Source organism: Furipterus horrens, unplaced genomic scaffold, assembly GCF_987537825.1.
Source record: "Furipterus horrens unplaced genomic scaffold, mFurHor1.1.pri manual_scaffold_2, whole genome shotgun sequence".
NCBI classification, from domain to species: domain Eukaryota; kingdom Metazoa; phylum Chordata; class Mammalia; order Chiroptera; family Furipteridae; genus Furipterus; species Furipterus horrens.
Genome location: NW_028327172.1, coordinates 25734959 through 25757593, shown reverse-complemented (window position 1 = coordinate 25757593; position 22635 = coordinate 25734959). Strand labels below are relative to the sequence as shown.

General features: G+C 33.8%; 1 protein-coding gene across 1 annotated transcript in view; it reads right to left on the bottom strand.

The window, feature by feature from the left end:
* KIF18A (kinesin family member 18A) overlaps positions 1–22531 on the bottom strand; it is an 81094-nt gene extending 58563 nt beyond the window's left edge. The window contains exons 1-10 of the mRNA XM_090267610.1: positions 22357–22531; positions 21871–21979; positions 13345–13717; positions 10814–10971; positions 7918–8022; positions 7358–7468; positions 5670–5867; positions 3575–3751; positions 2083–2157; positions 1756–1868 (exon numbers count right to left, since the gene is read on the bottom strand). Coding sequence (XP_090123736.1) covers positions 1756–1868; positions 2083–2157; positions 3575–3751; positions 5670–5867; positions 7358–7468; positions 7918–8022; positions 10814–10971; positions 13345–13669 — 1262 coding nt within the window. The 5' untranslated portion in view covers positions 13670–13717; positions 21871–21979; positions 22357–22531. The remainder of the gene's footprint in view (positions 1–1755; positions 1869–2082; positions 2158–3574; positions 3752–5669; positions 5868–7357; positions 7469–7917; positions 8023–10813; positions 10972–13344; positions 13718–21870; positions 21980–22356) is intronic.
* Positions 22532–22635: the final 104 nt, after the last annotated feature.

Genomic DNA, 22635 nt, shown 5'->3' with positions numbered 1-22635 from the left:
TTAAAAAAAGGTGTTGTACCTGAAACTAAGTTGAGGTTACTGCTGAATAATCTTAGGTACTCTAGGGCTCCAAAGCAGTTTGAATAACCAAGTTTAAGTTGTGGTTTGTTTCTCATACCAATAACAGAAAATTGTCTCTAGGAAATGTCAAATAAATTTAATTTAACCTTCATCAAAGTTGAACAGATTTCTTTACTACAGCACCTCTCAGAGCCTCTAATATGCTGATGTACTTTTGAAATCTTTTAGATTCCTTAAGGAATAATTTCTAAACTTGTTTGATCCAGGAATTCCCTGTTGTCTTTTAGAACTACTGAAGATTCACAGCCTTTGAACCATCTAGACAATTTGGAAAATTGTCTTAATTGCTTTTGCTTTGTGAAAAAGAACTTTTGAGTAATGTATTATTAACAACTTTTTTTCTTTTATCTGTATTTTTAAAACATTATTTCACACAATTTTATTTTATTTTTTAAAGATTTTATTTATTTTTAGAGAGAGGGGAAGGGAGGGAGAAAGAGAGGGTAAGAAACATCAATCTGTGGTTGCCTCTTGCAAGACCCTAACAGAGGACCTGAGACCTGCAACCTAGGCATATGCCCTGACAGGGAATTGAACCCGTGACCCTTTGGTTTGCAGGCCAGCACTCAATCCACTGAGCCACACCAGCTAGGGCTTTTCTTTTAAAAATACCTGCTAAGAAGCTTAGTGTGAACCGATCAAAATTCTGTATCAATTTAAATAATTGAGAGATGCTCTTTTAAAGGGTTAACCACTTAAACTCCTTAAGTGGATTATTATGAGTTATATATAGTCAATAGAAGGTAGATAAAATTTACATTAAGTATACAAATAATGATAATGCCAGATGTAATCACCTGAATGTTGAAACCCATCACTCAAGGTGATTAGGAGGTGGGGCCTTTAGGAGGGCAGAGAGCTTATGGTTAGGATTACTGCTCTTACAAAAAGGCTCCAGAGAGGCCTCCCTCTCCTTCTGCTGTTTGAAGGTTCAGGAAGTCTAAAACCTAAAAGAAGAGCAGCACCCAACCATACTGGCACTCTGGACTTCTAGCCTTCACAAGATTTTTTTTTTTTTTCCAATAAACCATCTAGTCTATGATATTCTGTTATAGCAGACCCAATGGACTAAGACACCTGAGAAGAAAAATAAGAAAACCACTAAAAACTAATTTCATAAGTGACACACAGTATTCCCTCACTTACTGTGGGTATTACATTCTAGACGCCCCCGCAATACGTAAAAATCCGTGAAGTAGGAACCTTACATTTATTTTAGTATTTATATATATTTTAGGGCTTTATAAACCCTTCCCACACACTTATAAACTGTTCCCAGTCCCTTATTAACCTTTTCCACACTTTTATAAACACTACTTACGTTCTTAAACGTATTCTATACGCTTAAACCTATGTAACTTTAACAACATATGTACACAGTACCGCAAAATCCTGCGATACAACAAAAAATCCACGATACAGAGAGGGACTACTGTAACTGGCTTTACCGTCTCTGTGTTATACTTAAGTCCTGGTTCTCCTCACTATCTGTATAATCACAACTAAAATTAATTGGTCTCTAAAGTTGTACTATATAAAGACTAATCAGTAACTGCCAGAATTCAGTCGAGAAAATATATAAAAAGACATACTTATACAACAAATAATATCAAAATATTTGCCAAAATTCAAAACAATAAAAACCTCAAAATGAGATTTTAATGTCAATTTTACCTTTCAATTTCTTTTTTTTGAGGGTTTGAAATTATTAACTTCGCTTTGTTATTTTCTTCAGTAAGGGCCTTCTGTTCTTCATATGCTTTTAGTTTTTCTTTTAACATTAAAATCTAGTAGAGAGAAACACTAGTTAAAATACAAAACAAATTATTTGTCCCTATTAAGCATGGCCACAGAAAAATTTTAGCCATGAAAAACAATTGAACAATTCAGACTGCAATTGTAACAGAAACACAAGTCAAATTTTTACATAATTAAGACTGCAGAATCCCATAGAGGAGGAACTAGGTGAGATTAGCATAACAATATAAAGAGTAGACATACCTCTTTCTTCTGCTCATTACAGATCTTTACATACTGAGTTATATGATTGTCAAGGTAAAGAACATTGCTCTTCAGCTGTTAAGACAAATTATGATTGTATAGAGAAAGAAAAAAAAATCAGTCACATAGTTATATATATGAGCAAAATATGGCATTATAGCTTCATAATTCAGTTCCATGAATTCAGAATTGTGGCAAGTATAATCATGAGACAATCATGATCAATTATGCTCATGTTTAAAACTTATGACAAGAGGGTATGTTGAGCACATTAATAATGTAAATGAAATGATGAAGATTTTGCCTTACTGAGAAAAGGTATTTTTAAGAACTTTCAAGGCATTCATTCTCAATATAATAAAAACTGCCAAGTTTCTTTTTCCTCTGACTTCTAAGAAATTCTGAGATAATTTTAAGATCCATCAATTTGTAAAGTCAACTAGTGTTTAATGAGTTATTCCATTTTATATTTTATATAATAACATGGGCCCCTTGGCAGCTATTAAATAGTGGAGAGAACATTAGAGTCCAGATACCTGATTTTGAGGCCCCGCTCACTTCTCAGTTAAATGACTTAGAATTCAGTACTGACAACACTGAGCACGGGATTCCTCAACTGTAAAGTAGATCTAAAAATGCCTTTGACAATGAGTTGGTGTAAAAATTATATCAAAAATATGTGTCAAAACCTCTGTTTGCCCATATTCTACAATTTTTAGCAACTAATTATATAAATGGTATATAAACATTTCTCTAAGGAAGACAATAACACTCTCATGTTCATTCAAGGGAGAAGCAAAAGGGTAAGCGGGAAGAGAAGTTATCACCAGTGGAACTCCAGGTCTTTTCAAACCCTTAGATCCTGTGACTTTAAACATAATTATGTTAGACTTATATACTTTTTAAATTACCCCAAATTATTTGCAAAAATGCTGACCTAATCAATCATTATATTGTTGAAGCTGAAGACTGGTAACACCAATATCATAAATGTAGAAATAAATGACTTTTAGAAGGCTACTTACTTTACAAACTGAGACAGATAGTATATCTATTTTACAGATGAAGTAATTGAGGTGTAGAGAAATTAGCTAACATGTCCAAGGTTGTCAGGTAGAAAGTGTTGGTGGCAGGCTAAAGCAGAGTGTCACCCTCGGCTGCCACAAAAGTTTATTCAATAAAACTCTGACCAATCATTCCAGGAGGCCATCAAAATATCATGAGCCGTAGTGTGAAAAAGGTTGGAAAGAAAGGCACTAAAGCGCCCTAGCTCCCAAAGACTAAATAACAGTATCTATTATACATGTAATCAAGATGCTTAATGGTTTAATTATGTAAGTTTATGTTCAATTAATCCTAACTGTAAAGATATTTCTAACACGGTTTCCTAACTCATCTGTAGAAATGCAACTCTAAATTAATATTTTGCTAGAATTATAAAAATAACATGCACCTAACACTCTTAAAATAAAGACAGAGTAAACACACTTACAGAGGATTTAATGTCCTTGGCACGGTTAGCATACTTAAGAGTGTTATAGGTGTCATCGTAGCTCATAGAGGAAGGACTAATAGCAGCTATCATTATAGTCTGACAGTTGCCTCCAAGAGAATCCTTTAACAAGCGAGTGAGCTTACTATTTCTGTAAGGAATATGCTGATTTTTTCTCTGAAAGATAAATAAATAAATAAATAAATAAATAAAAAGAGAATTCTTATGTCATTTTCCACATTTAAATGCAAACCTGCTACTGCTTAGCTTTAAGAATTCAGGTACTGCCCAACTTTGCCCAGACTTATGATATAAATGGAGATCTAAATGATAATAATAAATCTTACAGTACTATTCAGTGAATACAGAAAGTAAACATTCTATTTAAAGATTATATCTCCACCTGAATATTAACTTTAGATGATAATAAAATATCAACACTGGTTCATTAGTTGTAATAAGTGTACCATATTAATGTGAGCTATTAAAAGGGCAAACTGAGTGTGGGTACACTTAGCAAAATTTTTCTGTATGTATTAGCAACTTTTCTGTATGTAAAACTATTCAAAAACAAAATGTCTATCTAAAAAGTCTCCATTCATTTTTTAAAAAAGAAATTAATATACATGAGTAATGTATGTCCTAAAATATACTTGGAGGAATACTAAGAATTCTGCATGGCACAGAGCTACTTCTCTCTAACCTTGTAAAATGGATACTAAACAAATTATTAGAATTTTACAGATACTTCATTTGAAAGCATAGCACAGTTCTAAGAGAACTTAATTTTTCTAGGTTTTCTTTTACTTAAAAGATACATTTCTGATTAAATAACAAATTTTTCAAATGTACAACTGCTATGTAAAAACAGATTATTATAATGTTAAAATAAAAGCAAGGTTACAGTATTCGATGTAAATCTTTCATCTTGCAGAAGAGGAAAATTGAGCTAAGTAAAAAGTGAAATGACTTGTCTCAGCTCACATGGCTGGTAATTCAGAGTTAGAAACGGGCCCTAGGTCTCCCAACTCCCAGGAATACTGTGCTTTCCATCACAGCAGTCTTTCCCAAACTGTGGAATGTGCATTGCTGGTACTTGAAATGATTTTACATGTACAAGATGTGCTTAAACACTGACTCATAAATGACTCTACAAGGGTCAATTATTAAAAATTATTAAATTGGTATGAAAGAAATGTTATAAATAATTTAAGTTTAGAAAATCAATCTCTATACTATGCTGTCTGCTCACATGTTTGAAATTTCAACTTGGAATATACATCATCTTGCTTTTGCAATCTTCTTGTGACTTCAGTAATTTGTCTATTCTAAAAAGGGCCCTCAAATGATTTTATGATATTTTATACTAAATCGAAATGCAACATTTTAAAAAGTTTAACAGTAATTTTCCTAAAGCTTTTCAGCCTGTTCTGAACTTAAATGACTGTATTTTAACTTAAAAAAGGTCTTTTTTTTTTTTTTTTTAAACAATACAGAAATTGTCAAATATCCTGTCTTCTGGTAGGCACCTCTGGCAGGGTAGATGTAAAATAGTATTTTAAATGACCCAAAGGAATCTAGGAAGCATTATCCATTTAGGTAATTTAATTACATTTTATATCTTAAGTCTCCCTTTCTCTTTAAGAAAAATCAACACTCCTTTTAATATTTAACGCAATTTTACAGTTTATAAAATACTAACCAGAACAGATTTAGTTTTTCCAAGATGTGTTTTGTGTCTTCATGCCAATTCAATTATCATGCTTGTAGTGATCATTAAATGCAAATTTTAAAAATCAAGTTCAAAATAAGTAATGAGAAAGTACCATAAAATACTAACTACCAATGTGATATTTAATACTTTTCATTCAACAAATTCTGGTTAAACTAGAAATTAAAAAAATACAGAGCCATAGCTTTATTTGATATAGTAGGCTCTCTGAGGTCTTTGCTCTGTATATAAAAATTATTGATATACTCTTGAAATTTATTTAATAATAGATCTTTAAAACAAAATTATATTAAATAGTGTCTTTCTAGAAATTACATATACTTCAATATTTCAAAATAATTTAAACAAACATATAGTACCTACCTTTGCATCTGCTAAGGCGTTGATGACATTCCCAAGAGCCAGAAGGGAGCGGTTGATATTTGTGCCTTCTATGAACCGGGCCCCTTTAGCACCGGTGGTGCTGGCTCTCTCTGACCCAGCCAGGTCAATGAGTGACATCTTGGCAATTCGGACATTTTGATTAATACTTGCTGTTTTGTCTTGCTGTCGCAAATAAATCTTTTTGAAATTACAGAATAGGAAAAATGAGAAGATTTAACAAAATTAAAACAGAAATGTACATTTTATTTTTAAAAAAAGCATAAAATTAAGATTATTTTCATTTTAAAAACAAAGCAAGCAAGGTTTAATCTGACTTGGCAGATATCCATAAGTACCAGAAGTAATCACCAAAGTTGAGGAGAAATGGAAAATAAAATGTGTACCAGAAGGCAAGTACGTCCTGGCTGAACAGAGGGTCAAAACAACTACCATTTGTACTTTGGTAACCCTTGAATCAAAACATGAAATTATCAGAAGTAGAGGTCCTCTAGAAATAATGTTCCTGAGAGAAAACCAAAGGCAATGGTCAGAACACTTTGCATTATCCACAGGGACTGTTCTCAAAGGAAGGCTACATTTGAATGGTGACCCAAATTGGAGAGTAAATTAACTCCAGTTTCCCAAATTGTTGAGCATAATTATAATTAAAAAAGTGAAACATATAAAAAACAGTATAATAAAGAATACTAGTCATGTTCATTTGCCCATTAGAATAAGACATAACTTATTCAACTGTATTCAGCTACTTTGTCATTTAACTAGAGTAAATTTGGTGTAAACTTAAAAGAGATGGGGAAAGTTAGCTGTTATTCCACTATAAAACCCCTTTGCTAAATTTTCAAACAAAGCAGGGTCTAAGACATTTTGGAAAACTCCATGTCACAGATTAGGATTTCTCTCAAGACTACTGATAAATGAAGAGTCAGTCATAATACAAAGATTAATAAAATTTTGTGGGCTGGAGATATTCTGAATGACTTAATTGCCTCAAATATGAATTCCACAAAAATAACCACTTCTATGAAATGAGTTCTACATAGCATAATCCAGAGTAAAACTACATAACTGTTTGGTTTTAACAGAACTAGAAACTGTAAAAGATAACATCTAACCTATGCTTCACCTCTTTCTAGAATTGTATTCCTAAGAAGTACTGAATCAACTGAAATGCACTTCCTTAAGGAATGCAACTACTTTACACGGTCACTATGATGAAATTTTCATATTACGTTATGTTATTTTTATTGTTGACACTATTACACATGTGAATCAGTATCTTCCCAATTCATTGGTTCTTTAATTCTAGATCAATAAAGAGAAAGTTTGCTCTGGATATGAGACTGTGTTTTGGAAATATTAAATATTTTCACCAACTTAAAGAAAACACACACACACACACACACACACACACACAAAATCCCTCCTTTAACACTTCTATTTTTTTATTCTATATTGTTAAACAGGTAAAAATTTACATTTATTTACATCATCTGAATTCTAAATATTTTGGATAGATTCTCCCTAGCTGCAAAGTAAAGGGAGAGCTAAGAAGTAGAGAAGTCCACAGATGAAGAAATTTGGTTTGTATATGAGAAAATTACCATCCATAAATTTGGCTTCATTTATTTTAAATTCAACTTTAAAAGAGACAGTTAGTGGCCTGTTACCTGGAAAACGGCATGAGAACGAGAAGATGTAGCATTCATATCAGTCGGATGCTGTGTCCTGTTTTTGTTTCCATTATCCAACAACTGTAAAATATCCTCTGAGGACTTGGGCTAGAGAAAATTTTTTAAAATATGTACAAATTAGCCATCTGACTTTAAATTTTAAAATAAACTTTCAACAGGCAAGAAGACGTTTAAAGGTAAAATAAATGGTAAGAAAATGCTTTCTATAACTTAAACCCCATTAAATAGAGACTGCATATCATTTGCTTAGTACTTTGGTATTAACATGAGGAAGAAGAGAGAAAATCTTATCCTCTGAGGAGATAAAATATAAATGTATTAAGCAGAATCATATGTGAATATTAAATGTTGAAGTGTATTTTTAAAAGAAAAGCTCATTTAATTATTTCAAGGAAAACATAAGATTAAAGATATACCCTGATTATTTTAACTTTGCACTTCATTATTTTTCTTCTTTCTCAAGCACAATGAAAAATAAATAAATGGCTAAATAATCACATTTGCTGTTTAAACAAAGGAAAAGTTTATAAACATACCTGATGTAAAGTCAACCCCTGAATAACCACCCCTTTTTGGGCATCTTCCCGGACAGCAAGTGGCCCTGAATTTACTAAGAGGTCACGAATCTGTTCATTATATACCTTAAAATTAAAAAGACACAAACAAACAAACAAACAAAAAAAAAAACCTGCTTTAACACTGATGTTAAAACAATAGTGATAATATCACATAAAGGCATACATTGGTGATTTAAGAATATATTAGAATTTTATCTTAATGACAAATAGCAGCTCATTTAATTCACCTTTCTTCCATCCATGTTGTCATTAATTTTCTACCATCTGAGAAAACATAAGAGTTTAATTACCTAGATTTAAAATAGAAATTTAAAAATGGACTCATTATATCCTCACCCCATAATTCCTATAACTTGATGATCTCAGTGAAACAGAAATAAGATAGTTGGGAATGTCTTTCCCTATTTTCTGAAAATATACGGGACATATCTTCTTGGGAAATTCTAGTGGATCTGAAATGTAAGTTATATGGAGGTGGCATTGTTCTCACTGGAGAAGACAGTTTATTTTATGATGCCCAAGTAGTCCAAACTTTTTATATTTTACAGCTCAAAAGTTAAGAATGCCCATAATCAAGGATGGACGGTATTTATTTCACTTATCCTTCAATTACATTAATTTTAACATGCAATTCTTAATGACAAACTCCATAATGATAAAGGAATTAAAAGGCCCTAAGAAGTTAAGTAATTTGTCCATGAAGGTAACAGCAGAGCAAGAACTGGAGCCCAAATATCCTCACTCAGCTGCATGAAATTAAGTACACATCTGTTATTTTATGTCTCTGGCAATCTTTTTAAAAGTAATTTCTGTAAGTAATGTAGAGAAATAGTACTACTGACTTAACTTTACAAATTTACTAACGGTATTAAGTTTTCTACTTGCTAACCAAATGACAACTAGAACTGATATTTCCATGTTCTAAGAAATTATTTTACAATAAATGATACCCATTTTTAAATGTAATACACTCTTAACGGTAGTAAAATATCAAGAGATACTTTCCTGGTTCTTTTCTGAAACAGCAGTTCTTTTTCCAATGCTTCCCCTTACCCACTTAAGTCATACAAAAAATACAATTAGAATAATCACTCTCAAGCCAGTCTACACATCAGAATCACCTGGCAGCTTTTCAAAAACATAGATGCCTCAGCCACAATCTACATCTATTAAGTTAAAATGTCCAGGGTGTGAGGCCCAGGGGTATCTATTTTTAAGAAGATCCACAACCAATTCTGGTACACAGTCCAAGAAGAAAACCATTAAATTAGATATTGCCTTACTAATGACAAAATTAAAGTAGATTAAAAGAAAAAAAAAGTTATAAAAATAACCAGACTTCAAAATTCTAACAGTTATGAAGAGCTCTAAGGAAGAAATAATGAATATGGCCATGCTTTTCCTAAATATGTTCAGAAAAATTCTTTTAATACTTTACTATAGGAAATGAGTTTAGTTCTTTTATCTTCACATTCCACAGACTTAGAAAAATGCTTAACAACATAATCTTAATGAATTTTTGAAATGTGAAAAAACTCTCAGTAGGAACCTAACTACAAGATATCAATAAAACAGCTGTGATTAGTAGAATTTTCTCTCTGACACCACAAATGAATAGGCAGTAAAATCAGAGATTTGTGTTTCTGCACTGGTCTAAGAAACACTATTCGAATGCAAAGTTAGAATGCCTGTCACTTAGTTATGACCTGTTGAATGTCAGCCATTATTAAGAGGGTAGGAGGCCTCCTAGAAAAGTGGGGTATGTCAAAAGGGCTGAAAGAACCTCGACTGGCTAAATCTGGCACAATTTCAACACACAAACAAATAATTACAGGAAGGGATTATAATCTGTTGAATAATGTTAAGAATCCATGAATCCACACTGACATAATAAAGGAAAGAGAAGCTCTTCCTCATAGTAGATGGCCAATGAATAAATGTAGAATTATGGAATTTAGAAATCACTATTATCTACCATCATAATTGATTCCAGCATGAATCATCAGTGGATAATAACACTAACAGATAAAAGTTTGAGTAAGAGGATATTTATATTTTCTCCCTGCAGGGTTGGTACTTATTAATTATAAAAGGTATTGTAGTATCTTGACAGTGAAGAAACTTTGCAGACACCAGCATAATGAAACTGATCAGTTAACACAGCGAATAATGAGACTACTAACCACATATGATATGATGTCATAAGAACACAAAGTCACTTCTGTTATTTCTACCAGTGCATAACCCCTATCTAATCGTGACAAATCCAAACTAAAGGTTTTATGACAGTGACATAAAGAAAGATCCAGATTAAGGAGACTAAAGGGATATAACAACTGAATGCAACTAAGGATCTTAGCGATTTTTATTTTGAGTAAAGGGCATTATTATAATCAGTAGCAAACACTCAGTAAGGTCTAGCACTTCAGTAATAGTGTATCATGGTTAATTTCCTGATTTTTGATAACTACTTAGTGGTTATTTAAGAAAATTTCCTGTTGCTGTAAGTCTGTAACTTAAGCAGTTTAGGAAAAAAAATATACAAACACAAATACAGAGGGAGAAAGCAAAGGTAGTAAATTGTTAACATATGGTGAATCTGGGTGAAGGGTATCTGGAAGTTCGTTGTACTAATCTTGCTACTTTTCTGTATACCAGAAAGTATGTGAAATAAAATACTTAACAGAAAAAGAGTAAGATGCATCACAGGTACTTAAGACCAAAATTTTAAACTAATATTATATATTTATGAAAAAACTCCTGCATGAAAGAAAACTGTGAATGGACTACGGAACTTCTTAAAGATTTCTCAATGCTACTGATTAATCTTTAAAGCATGATATTGCCAACTCACCTCCAGATAAGAAACCGCGGTACTACATACTTTCTCTTCTTTAATCTCATCCATGGATTTGTAAAGTTCTAATAGGGTTAGATACATCACTCCGGGTTCAGCAGCTGATCCTAGCATCGTGTGGGTCTTCCCAGCTCCAGTGGCACCATATGCAAGTACTGGGTTTTTATGAAAAGGGATCAAAGCTCTTTGTTATGACATATACTATTACTATAGCCACTGTCTAGTGGATAGTTCCATCTAGATATGCTAAACAGCAGCTTTAAACCCAGCAGATCCAAAATTAATTCATAGTGTTACCTTTAAAGCCTTGGAATGTTAGCGCAAATCTACTCTTAACTCCTATATTCTCTATTCTGATGAATGGTACCATCATGCACCCATCTGGTCCCATCCCCCCACACTTGCTCCCATTCTTCTACAGCAACCTTACAATCTTAAGTAATCAACGATCAGTCTCCCTATTAGTGTCAATCTTCTTTAATCCATTCCCTAGAATCTGTACAGTTACTTTTATAAAAAATGAAATCTGAATATGTTAACCTTTTTAACAGTTCTATAGTCCTAAATGAGAAAGCTCAAATTCCTCTAAGAGAGGGTGCCTGGTTATCTCTTTAGCTTATTTGATCCTCGCTGTGGTCTAGGCACACTAGATTATTTGAAGTTCTCTGCACGTGCTACTCTATTTCTATTTCACTGCCTTTGTCTTCAAAATTGCCTCTACTTATTCCAACTAGAAAACTTCCAACTGTTTTAAATATTCAACACAAATGTCACTTTCCTGTGTCTTCCCTGACAGTCTTAGGCAGAAACATCTACTACCTCATTTGAGCCCTCAGTATATGCCACACAACCTTCTATTCTAGCACATATCATTGCACTGCATTTCCAACTGTGAGCTCCATCGAGACTGAGGTCATGCGTCACTCATACCTAGCAAACCACCTGGCACAAAGCAGGCACTCAATAGAAGTTTGTTGAGTTAGCAAATTCCAGAAAGAAGCCCTTTATAAAATTCCTTTTAAAACTTAAAACAAACAAAAATGTTTTAGGCAAATTAGTTTGTTTTTAAGAGTCCATCTAGTAACACATAAAAGTGATGTTTTTCTTCAAATGTAAAAAATAGTCCAAATGTGGCAAATATGCATCACAATATATAATTAAGGCAATAATTCTTCATATTATTACTGGTGAGAATATTTTTATAAGTGAAATCTCTCTGCTAAGCTAAATGTTAACAAACTTCACAAATACTTTTCAGTAAAATTAATTAAACTGATGTTTCATTTCCTTCTATTTTATGTAAGCCCACAGTATATCAAGAAGTCTTAAGGCAACTAGATAAGAATATAAAGTAAGTCCAAGAAGAAACAAAAGGTTCAGTATTACTTTGGTAGATGATTTTCATTTCAATTTTTCAAAAAATTTAAAAATCTCTAAACATTACAGAGGCTCATCAATGAGGAAAAAAATATATGCTAAAAATTAGAATCACAGTAGTTTTAATCAATAAACCAAATTTCATTCTTGTTTGACAAGAAGGGTGAGTCTTCTTTAATAAAACTGAATGAGTTAGTGAAAGAATGAAACATGTTATAGTTTGAGGTCTTTAAAAAAATGTCATAAATTGTGGTAATTCCAAAAGTAATGTATGAGTATTAATAATTGTGTTAAATGCCGTGTAAACACTGAAATAACTGGCCTTTTGGAAATCTCTCTAGGAAATCAACGTGGCTATTTTGAAAAGCAAATTATTATAGGTCTATTGAGAGCATTACACATGCTTTTTGGGCTGAAATATATGCTAAAAGAGCACTTGATGTCCAATTAACATGGGCTTTTAACCTTTTTTATTTCAAGATATTATAAAATGATCTCACGCACATGTGGAATCTAAGGAACAAACTGAACTAACAAGCTAAACAGAGACAGACTCAGAGAGAGTCTGGGGCGGGGTGCTGAGGGGTGGAGGGACCGAGCAAAAAAGAACAAGAACTCGCAGACCAGGACAACAGTGTGGGGGTTGTGGGGGAGGTGGCAGAGGGATGAGGGCCATAAAAGGCACTGGGAAAAATACAATAAAATAAATAATTAAATGTTCCAATAAAAAAAAGATTGTACAGTAAAATGGCGCTAAAAAGAAAATGCCAAGTGTTTAGAAATGTCTGACTACAGTATTCCACAGGGGTAGACAGTTGTATGGGTCAACAGTGGAACTACTTATAAATAAAAATTGTGAGAAATCTGGCATTAGTTACAAGAAGCATATGGTTTAATAAAAAATAAATTGAAAGGATGATTGTCTGTTGGGACCACGGCAAGACCATGAAAGTTTTATAAATGATATACGCTATATATGAGGACTAAATTTCAAATAAAGTTTATATTTACAGTAAAAGTCTACTGGACTTAGGAATTTTTAGCAAACATGTACCTTAAAATTGATTATATTTGGAAGGGCCAAGTAGATGTCCCTTCTAATATAAAAATAAAACCAGACAGGAAAATTATACTCCAACTGAAATAATTACCTGTGCAGTTATACCCATTTAAAAAACTCTGAAGAATTGGCTTAGTAGTCTGTTCAAAAACTTCTAACTGAGTTGAGGTTTCATCAAAAACAGCATCAAATACAAATTTAAGATCCTTATTTGGTCTCTTTGTAATGTCTCGATTTGCAGTTCTCTTTCCATGGAAAAAACTGATTTCTTGTTGTTTGGGATCAAAAACTAGAATGTGCTTATCCACAACATGGGCTACTTTATGGAATCCAGTGGCCTTTTCCTTCGTGTTTTCAGGACGCACACGGACAACTACTTTCATGTGGTGACACAGGTCTTCCTCGGTGCCAGACATTGTTGATTATCTTGATTCCTTTGTTCATATGAATGCCTAAATACTTGTCTAAAATTAAAAAGAAATAAAGTATTAATATTAGTTCTACATGTATGCAAAATGACTGGCATGTAGTATTCATTTTAAGAAGGTGTTAATTTTGTTCCATTCACCTGGTCAATGTTACTGAAAATATATATATTCAGTTGACTGTCGAACAACATGGGCTTGTGCTGTGAGTCCACTTATATTCAGGTTTTTAAAAACAAATACTGTAAATGGACTTTCTGTTCCTTATGATTTTCTTTTTTTCCTCTATCTTACTTTACTGTAAGAATATAGTATATGATATATACAAAATATATGTTAATCGACTGTTTACATTATTGGTAAGGCTTTCAGTCAACAGGAGACTATTAGTAAAGTTTTGGGAGAGTCAAAAATAGGCAAAGTAAGGCAGACAGAAAAAGTCAAGAACCATATAATTTCACTCATTTGTGGGATATAAAACTGAGAGCAACAAATGAACAAACAAGAAAAATAAACAAAAACTCATAGATACAGACAATGGTATGCTGGTTACTAAAGAAAAGGGGTGGAGGGTAATATAGGGTAAAGGGAGTCTAATATAAAGTGACAGGAGAAGATCTGACTTTGGGTGTGGGCACACAACATTATATACAGATGATGTATCATAAAAATTGTACACTTGAAACCTATATAATCTTATTAATCCTTGTTACCCCAATAAATTTAATTAAAAAAAGAGAAAAGTTATATGTAAATTTGAATGACATGAGGGGTGGGGAGACAGTGCCCCTAACATCTACTTTGTTCAAGGGTCTATTGTGTGTCTATTTATTTGTTTATTTATTTTACTCCTTGGTTCAAAATCTGCCAATGGTTCTTCATTTTATTCAGAGTACAACTTGAAGTTCTGTAAAGTCTACATTTTTCACCTCATGTTTTATTGCTCTCCCCTTTGTTCACACTATTCCAGCTAACACACCAAGCACCCAAATACAGTCTTTCCATTCGCCTTCCTTTACTCCTTTTGAGTCCTCGCTCTATTGTTGCTCTCATTAAAATTACCAACCCAATTACTAATCACCCTTATTCTGCTTAATTTTTTCCAAGCACTTACCATCTCCTAATAGAGTATGTGTGTGTGTGGTGTGTGTGTACACTTATTTATGTGTTTGTTACTTTTGTCTCTTCTAGTTAAACTAGAAGCTCTTCAATGGTGTGCATTTTTAAAATGTTTTGCTTATTATGTGTTCCAAGAGCCTAACACAGTGCCTGTCATATGGTAGACATGCTATAAATATTTGATGAATAAATTAATGAACACTAAAGGTTTTCTGTTTGTTTTTCTTGGTCCTAACTTTTAGATTTCACATTATTTTCTGGATTGAGGAGGCTCCCACATTATTGACCTGTTAGTTTATCTTTACTCTTTTTGTTATTGTGAGGGAGTCATTTATACAGACCATATTTTTAAAACCTGCAATTATTGATGTACCTTAAACTTGCATCATTATAGGGTCTCTGAATAAACCATGGGTATATACCATCTCCATCGACTTCATACCTGGGCTAATTGATGCACTCTTGAAATTATTTTTAACCCAGTGGGTCTCTGATATACAGGTCATGATGAGCCTGGTTTACCAATTTCCACTGCCCAGAAGCTTGAAGTCAAGATCACCTTTACTATAAATAGTTCAGAGGTCAAGGCTCTCCATTTATTACCTTGATATGATTCTGAGAGATCCTTCCCTGTTCATTCCCATGACCCAAACTAAAATAGTGCTGGAACACTTGTTGAAAAAAAAAAAAATTCAAAGCTAGAATTTCTGAGTATCCTACCTGTGGAAGGCCAGGGCCTGACTAATATTTCAGGTAAAGGGATTTATCAGTATTTTAACGTGCCATTTAATTTTTTGTATGGTGACATAACCTGATCACTCTCACTGCTATGTGGATAACATACTACAGGTAACAGATACTTTAGGTCATTGAGAAGATATGATGTTGTAAACTCAGAATGGGGTGGTGATAAAATTCTGGATGTATTCTAAAGGTCAAGACAATAGAATTTCCTGACAGACAGATGAGGGATATGAGGGGAAGACAGGATTCAAGAACCCTCCAAAGTTCTTAGCCTGAACATTTAAAAAATGGAATAGCAATGAACTGAGATAATAATAACAGAGGTTAGAGCAGGGTTTTTTGGGGTGGGGAGAAAGGAAGACCAGGAGTTCAGTTCTGGATACCTTAAATTTGAAAATTTTAACAGGGATCCAAGTGGAAATGTTGAAGCAGTTGGAAGCCAAGTTAAAGAACTATAGACCGTCCTCAGAGTCTAGTGCCATTTAAAGCTTTTAAAAGATTTTGAAGCTTAAAATAGCACTAAGATTTTGGGGAAAACGTTAAATCAAAGCGGAAGGAATTATCAATTGTGTTAAATACTGTTAATATGTTCAATACTTAATAAGAAGTAACCATGGGATTTAGCAAAACAGAGGCTAATGGGAAAAGCAGTTTACGGGGGGGGGGGGGCAGGGGGAGGGATGGTGGGACAAAAGCCTGAATGGGAGCAGATTCAGAGAGTGAATAAAGAAACTACTACTGCAAAAGTGAGCAAAGAAATGGTGTGGGTGGAGGGGGAAAGAGGTTACTTTTTTTTTTTTTTTTTAATTGGAAAAATAACAGCAACGGTAAAGCTAAAATATGTCACAAAACCATATACGTTTGGAACAAATTCAAGTAAGGCCAAAAGCAATCTAAAAGCAGAAGACAGTGGACACAGCACTCCCTTTTTAGGACTCTGTCCTTCCCCAAAAATAGAATGCTGAAGAGGAAAGATGGTCATTTGGATTCTAACAGTCAGGTCCCAAGTGAATTTACTATTCTGCTCTTTCTTCATCCTGAGCGTCTGTCTAGCCAAGTCCCACAAAGCACCTATAGCTCACTTCTATGACCTTGGTCAAGTTACTTAACCTCACTGTGTCTCAGGTTTCTCATTTGTATAAGAGATAATAGCTCATAGTACTGTTGTAAAGGCTAAAGGACATAACAGGTATTAAGTATATTTATGATATTCAATAAATGTCAATTCTCTTGACTACTTGTCCCCACTCATGCCTCTTGTTCCCAAAGACACTGGTCCATTTTTTTAGTGCTTCCCAATAGACTTAGGACTGGCACTTTGGGTAGGACAATTCTTCCTTGTTTGGAGCTGTCCCATGTATTAGAGGATGTTTAGCATTTCTGACCCCTGTCTATTATATTAAAGGCTACAGAACCCCACATTTCTTATGCTACCACAAATTACCCTCCATACACATTTCTAAATATTTCAGTAGTGTTCAACATGCTTTAACTGATACACTTTTTAAATTAATGAATAAAATGTACACAAATGAAATGGTTAATTAAACATAATATATAAAACATTAGGTGATTATTTCAAAATAGACCTTAGAACTTCAAGGTTGGAAAGCATGTCATGCTAATTAATTAATTAACCAATTCATCTAGTTAACTGTTCGATGTTTGAGCCAGACAGCCTACATTAAAATCCTAGCTCTTACTGGCCATTAACAATGGGCAAGTTACTTAAAACCCCTTGTGGCTCAGTTTCCTCATCTGTAAAGTGGGACAAATAATAATACCTACTTCATAGAGTTGTGAGGATTAAGCACTCAGAACAATATCTAACATACAGTATGCATTACAAATGTTTACCATTAAAATTATTATAATATACAGCTCAGTGAGGGAAACAGATATTAACAAAATAGTGACACAAAAAGTGTTAAGGTATACTTGTAACAAATTTATAAGGTAAAAGTAAACAGTGCTATGTAAGACTATAATGGGAGCATCATATAGTTCGAAAGCTTCCTAGAGAAAGTGATAAATTGAGAACTGAAGGACGGAGAATGATTAACTAGGTAAAAAAAGTTTTCAGGAAGGAAAACTACGCATTCTGTAAACATTTATTGAGTGCCTTCTATGTGCTAGGCATTACTCTGGGCTCTAGCATTGAGAGGGTCAGGAGTGTATGTGCGGGTTCCTATTTTAGATAGAGCAGTTGAAGAAAGCTTACCTAGTGGGTGACTTTATAGAAACTGAAGTGAGGGAGCAAATAAGTGGCTACAGCAAAAATATATCAGGCAGCAAGTCCAAGAGCCTATGGTAGAAGACACCTTGTGCAGTGGACACGAACTGGTTGCATGGTCAATTTGCTTAAATCTTGTTTCTGTAGTTTAGTTTTAGCTGATTATAACTTTATAGCATCTAAAAAAATGCTCAATTTAGCTGTGTTCAGTCCTGACGCAGCAAAAGGGAGAGGGTTGCATTCAAAAATAAAACCGGACAAAGGTGTGGCCAGACTTAGAAGATCTCGAGTGCAAGGTTATAGTTTAGATTTGATTTAGAAGTTATTTAGGAATCATTTAAGGTATTTTAGAAGGCAATAGATCTTATTCAAATAACATTTCAAGGAGAAATTCTGACCACTACCTAAAGGGTATTTTAAGAAGTGTAACATCAAATACAACTCTGTTTTACAACTTGTTATAGATTGTATGAAAGGCATTAATATTATTTTTAAAGCATCACATTTTCCCTTTTTTTCAAAACAAAAAAGTGAATAAAATTTTCTTAATAAAAATACCAAAGGTCGACAGAAACACAACGTAAAAATTTGTCTATGTTCAAATATACTATTGTCTTCATGGATTGATGAGGTTGTTCTTACACTAAAAAAAATAAAAAATAAAAAACAAAGCCTAAATATTGTTATCTGTGAAATAATGCATTTATTCAAAAACACTTTTCAGATGACAGTTAGTTTTGTCATACTTACTGCCAAGTGGTATTTATTGAATAGAATCAAAAGATCAAGCTGGTAGGATTTTGTTGTTGGCACTAAAACATCAAGGATACACACTTCTAACACCCTTGTTCACTTTGAAGAAAAGTATTTGTCTAGTCTGGAGAGAGTAGAGTATAAAAGAGTAACCAAGGATCTAATGAAGGGGCTTTTTGCTGCCAACCAGTAGAATGATATGGTTGGACTATATGTATCTAAGGTTCTTTTCTAGCTCCAAATTTTACAACTATTTCATGTGATTAGAAAAGGGTATAAGGAACTGACAAGAAATAACAGCTAATGAAACTCTGTTTCTTTTTACTTTGATATCCCTAACTTCTTGTAGTGAACCCGGTATACAGTAAGTTTTGAAATATTTGATTAATAAATAATTTAATTATAAAAGTAGACACAATCTAAGAAAGCAATTTCCACATTTGGAGTACAAACATACAATACATTTCTCTAACAGAATCAATATATTACAGTAGAGTACAACGATGGGCAAAAACAATGAGGACCCTGAGGCATCAGAAAGTTTTAAAAAATGCGCCCAATTTCTTTTTATACAAAAGCGGGAAAATGAAATAATGTTTTATGCTAATCATTGAGGGTGCTTAAATTATCACTTAACAAGGAAAACATTCTATTTTCTGGGAGTTTCACTTACATGGAATAGCTCATTGCTCTATGTTTAACGTAGAGGTATTAAAACTTAGTTCTCTTCAATAATTGCAAGACAATATAAGTTGAGTTGAACAAGCAAGTCCTTAACTTTACCTAGTTACTGTCCCCCCTAGATAAAATACAAGACAATTAAGTTAAAGATTCAGCCCCAATTATATGCAAATACAGTAATAAATTTTATTTAATTCATTGGCTACATGTATTGATACCTTCTTCAAAGGCAATCAGGTTACGTTATATATCTTATGCCATTCCACTCCTCTAAGCTCTTCAATGACGTCCCAACGTAAGAATAAAATGCAAGCTCTTTAGCATGTCCTGTATGTTCTACATCTGGCTCCTGTCTACTTCTCCAACCATTTCTTCAAATGTTATCCTCTCCCTTGATTATTCTGCTTCAGTCACACTGTCTATACACTTCCTCTTCTCTTTGCCTGGAAGCCTCTATCTATAGATATTTGCAAATCTCAATCCCTTGGTTCATTATTCAGATCTCTCTTCAAACATCACTTTACAGACGCTTTCCTCAAAGATCCTATTCAAAACAGTATAACTCTGCCCTTGTCTCTCCCCTTCCCTGCTTTATTTTTCTTCTTAGCATCCAGACTAACTGGAAAAAATATATGTATTATTTAGTTACATATTTACTGCTTATTTTGCCTCTAGAATGTCAGCACTGACAGAGTATGGTCTTCATCTGTAACCCAGAATCTAGAACAGGGTTTGTCATATATTTAGCATTCAATACATACTTGTTAAATAAATGAACAAATAACTAATGGAGATTTTCAAGATATATGTAAAAAAAGTGAATAGTGGACTTGGCAAGCAATCATCTGTTTTTTCAAAAGATACATACATATTTGTATATGCATGGGCTCTCTTAGGGAGAGAACACTGAAACTGATAATGCCAGTTGTGCCATGATGAGGAAATAAGAAGGTCTGGGTGACAGGTAGGCTTACTTTCTACTTTGTATCTTTTTGTACTGTTTGAAATTTAAATAGTCTGGACACTTTTAATTTCAAAAACAAAACAAAACAACTAGTAAATTTACCTTAACCACAACTATAATTTAATAACAGTAAGTTGTACTTATGAAATACTTTCTATTGAGTTATCCTACCAACAGATGTGTTAAGCAATCTACATGTTTCTCATTTAATCCTCACAACACTCCTATGATACAGGCATATTATTATCACTCCTATTTTACAGAGGAAGAAACTAGTATAGAGAAATTAAGTTAACTGGCTAAAGTCACACTATTGGAAGCACAAGACATGGGATTTGAACTCAGACTAACTAAATCTAAAATTCAAGTAATTAATCGCCATTCTTCTTGATATAAATATATAATCCTCAGAAATTTTCTTACAGAAGTTAAAAATATATATTTGCCTACTTTTGATAGAAACCTCAAGGCCTACTACAGGAGCTCTTCAATAAACGGTGAAATAAAACAAAGTTTATGATTTCTCTGTGCTTGTTGGGTATCAGTTTTTATTCTCACCAAATATACTATTAATTGAGAACTCTTGGATTAGGTCTACACAGTTACAATCAGTAATAAGAAACAATAATGATTATTATCTGAAGACGCTCTATATGCCAGACATTATGGTAAACATTTGATATTCATCATCTCATTTAATCCTTAAAATAATCATATAAGGTAGATTCTATTATTGTCTCCATTTTATTTAAAGAAAAAAAAAAAAAAAAAAAAGACCTAGACTTAGATTTAGAATAAGTAATCCTGCCAAGATGACATAGCCAGTAAGTGAGGAGTCAGAATGTGGACCCAGGTCCAAATCCAATGTCCATGTTCTTAACAACTATGCTCTACAGGAATCAGAACACAATGCTTTCAAACAATGAAACAGACATGTTGCACATCATCTTGAATGCGGAGTGATACAGTTATATAAATTGTTTCTTAAATACAAACTCAAATCTGAATTAGATACATATTCAACAGTTTTTAGGACCAGTAACTATCCACACTATCATTTATTGTCTCTAGGCAACTTAAACCTCTTTTGGGAAATAACTTTAGTGTTAGAGCCACTGCTTCTACTAACTTACAAGCCCTGAAATCTGGGCTATTTTTCCCTCCTTGTTTTTATAAAGTTTACAGCATAAAAGTCACTTTAGATGCACCTTAATTGATTCAGGGTATATTTATAGTGAGACAAGAGGCACTTTAAAAATGAAAGTTTTACATACTTCTAAATACTTGCTCAGTAACAGAAGAAACATTAATTACTACGGTTAAAGGCAGATAATCTTTGTACTAAAAGTTTTTATAAATAATAGAAACTTAATAACAAGCCCGATTTAGTCTTTGAATGTTATATCCTCTAGTACAGAAGCTCAATATACCTCCTAAAATTCAACGTGGTGGTTGAATGTGGTGGGATAACACTACCAACTAAAACCTGTCAATGTCTAACAAATTCTACCCGATTGCTAATAATTAACCTAAACTACATGTTCACAGCAAAAGTATTCAGTTCTGGTCAAATCTTTTCTCATAAACAGCAGTCACCCTTGACCTGTCTGAAACTGAATGCCTAGAGTCGTGTAGAAACTAAGCAAAGACGCTAGAAGGACTGATTCTCAGTGCTTTAAAGTCCCTTGCCAAGCATACCTCATCTGATCCTCAGCAGTCCCCGTTAGGCAGTGCTGGCAGGTCTTAAATTGATGCTCAGGCCTCCGGGCAGGTTTCCGACTGACGTTTTCCAGGCTAACAGCAGAACCTCGCCGGACAAAAAGTTTATCAATTGATGAACCAAGATTTCTCATTTGATACTTAAGCCCAGTTATATTTACATCTGTGTCTGAAACAAAACACTGAATTTGGGATCCGGAACTAACTTTACATTGTAAAGTGCTGGACAGAAAGTGCTCTGCTGAAGTCTGGGAAAGGGGCCAGGATGCCCTTTAAAACTCCGACTTCCTCAGAATTTAAAGCAAGAGATCCCTGCCTTTCCTGTTGAGCAACTGTGGACTACGGATCAGACAGAACCACGTTCTACTGGTTCTCGAGTTCCTTCTTCCTTCAGCTTTCTTCTCAGGGACCCTACCCACCCACCCGCCCTCCACTCCGCGCGTCCATGTTTGTTAACAAGCCCACCTGGTCTTTTACGCTTTAGACGGCAGGACCCCTCGGCTTCCAGCGAGACTGGTCATCAAAAAGAGCGTCCCGAGACCAGAGTTTTCTCCAAAAGCACCTCTCCCTTACTTCAGGCCCAGGAGAGATTACCGTGACTCTTCATCTCGAAGCCAGCCTCCCGGCGACTCAACTCAACCAAAAGATTCAAAACCAAGCCAGCTTCCTCAGAGCCTCGTTTCATTGGCTGCCGTCTTCGTGACGCCATCACGCCGGACGTTGCTACGGCGCGCTGCGGTTTGG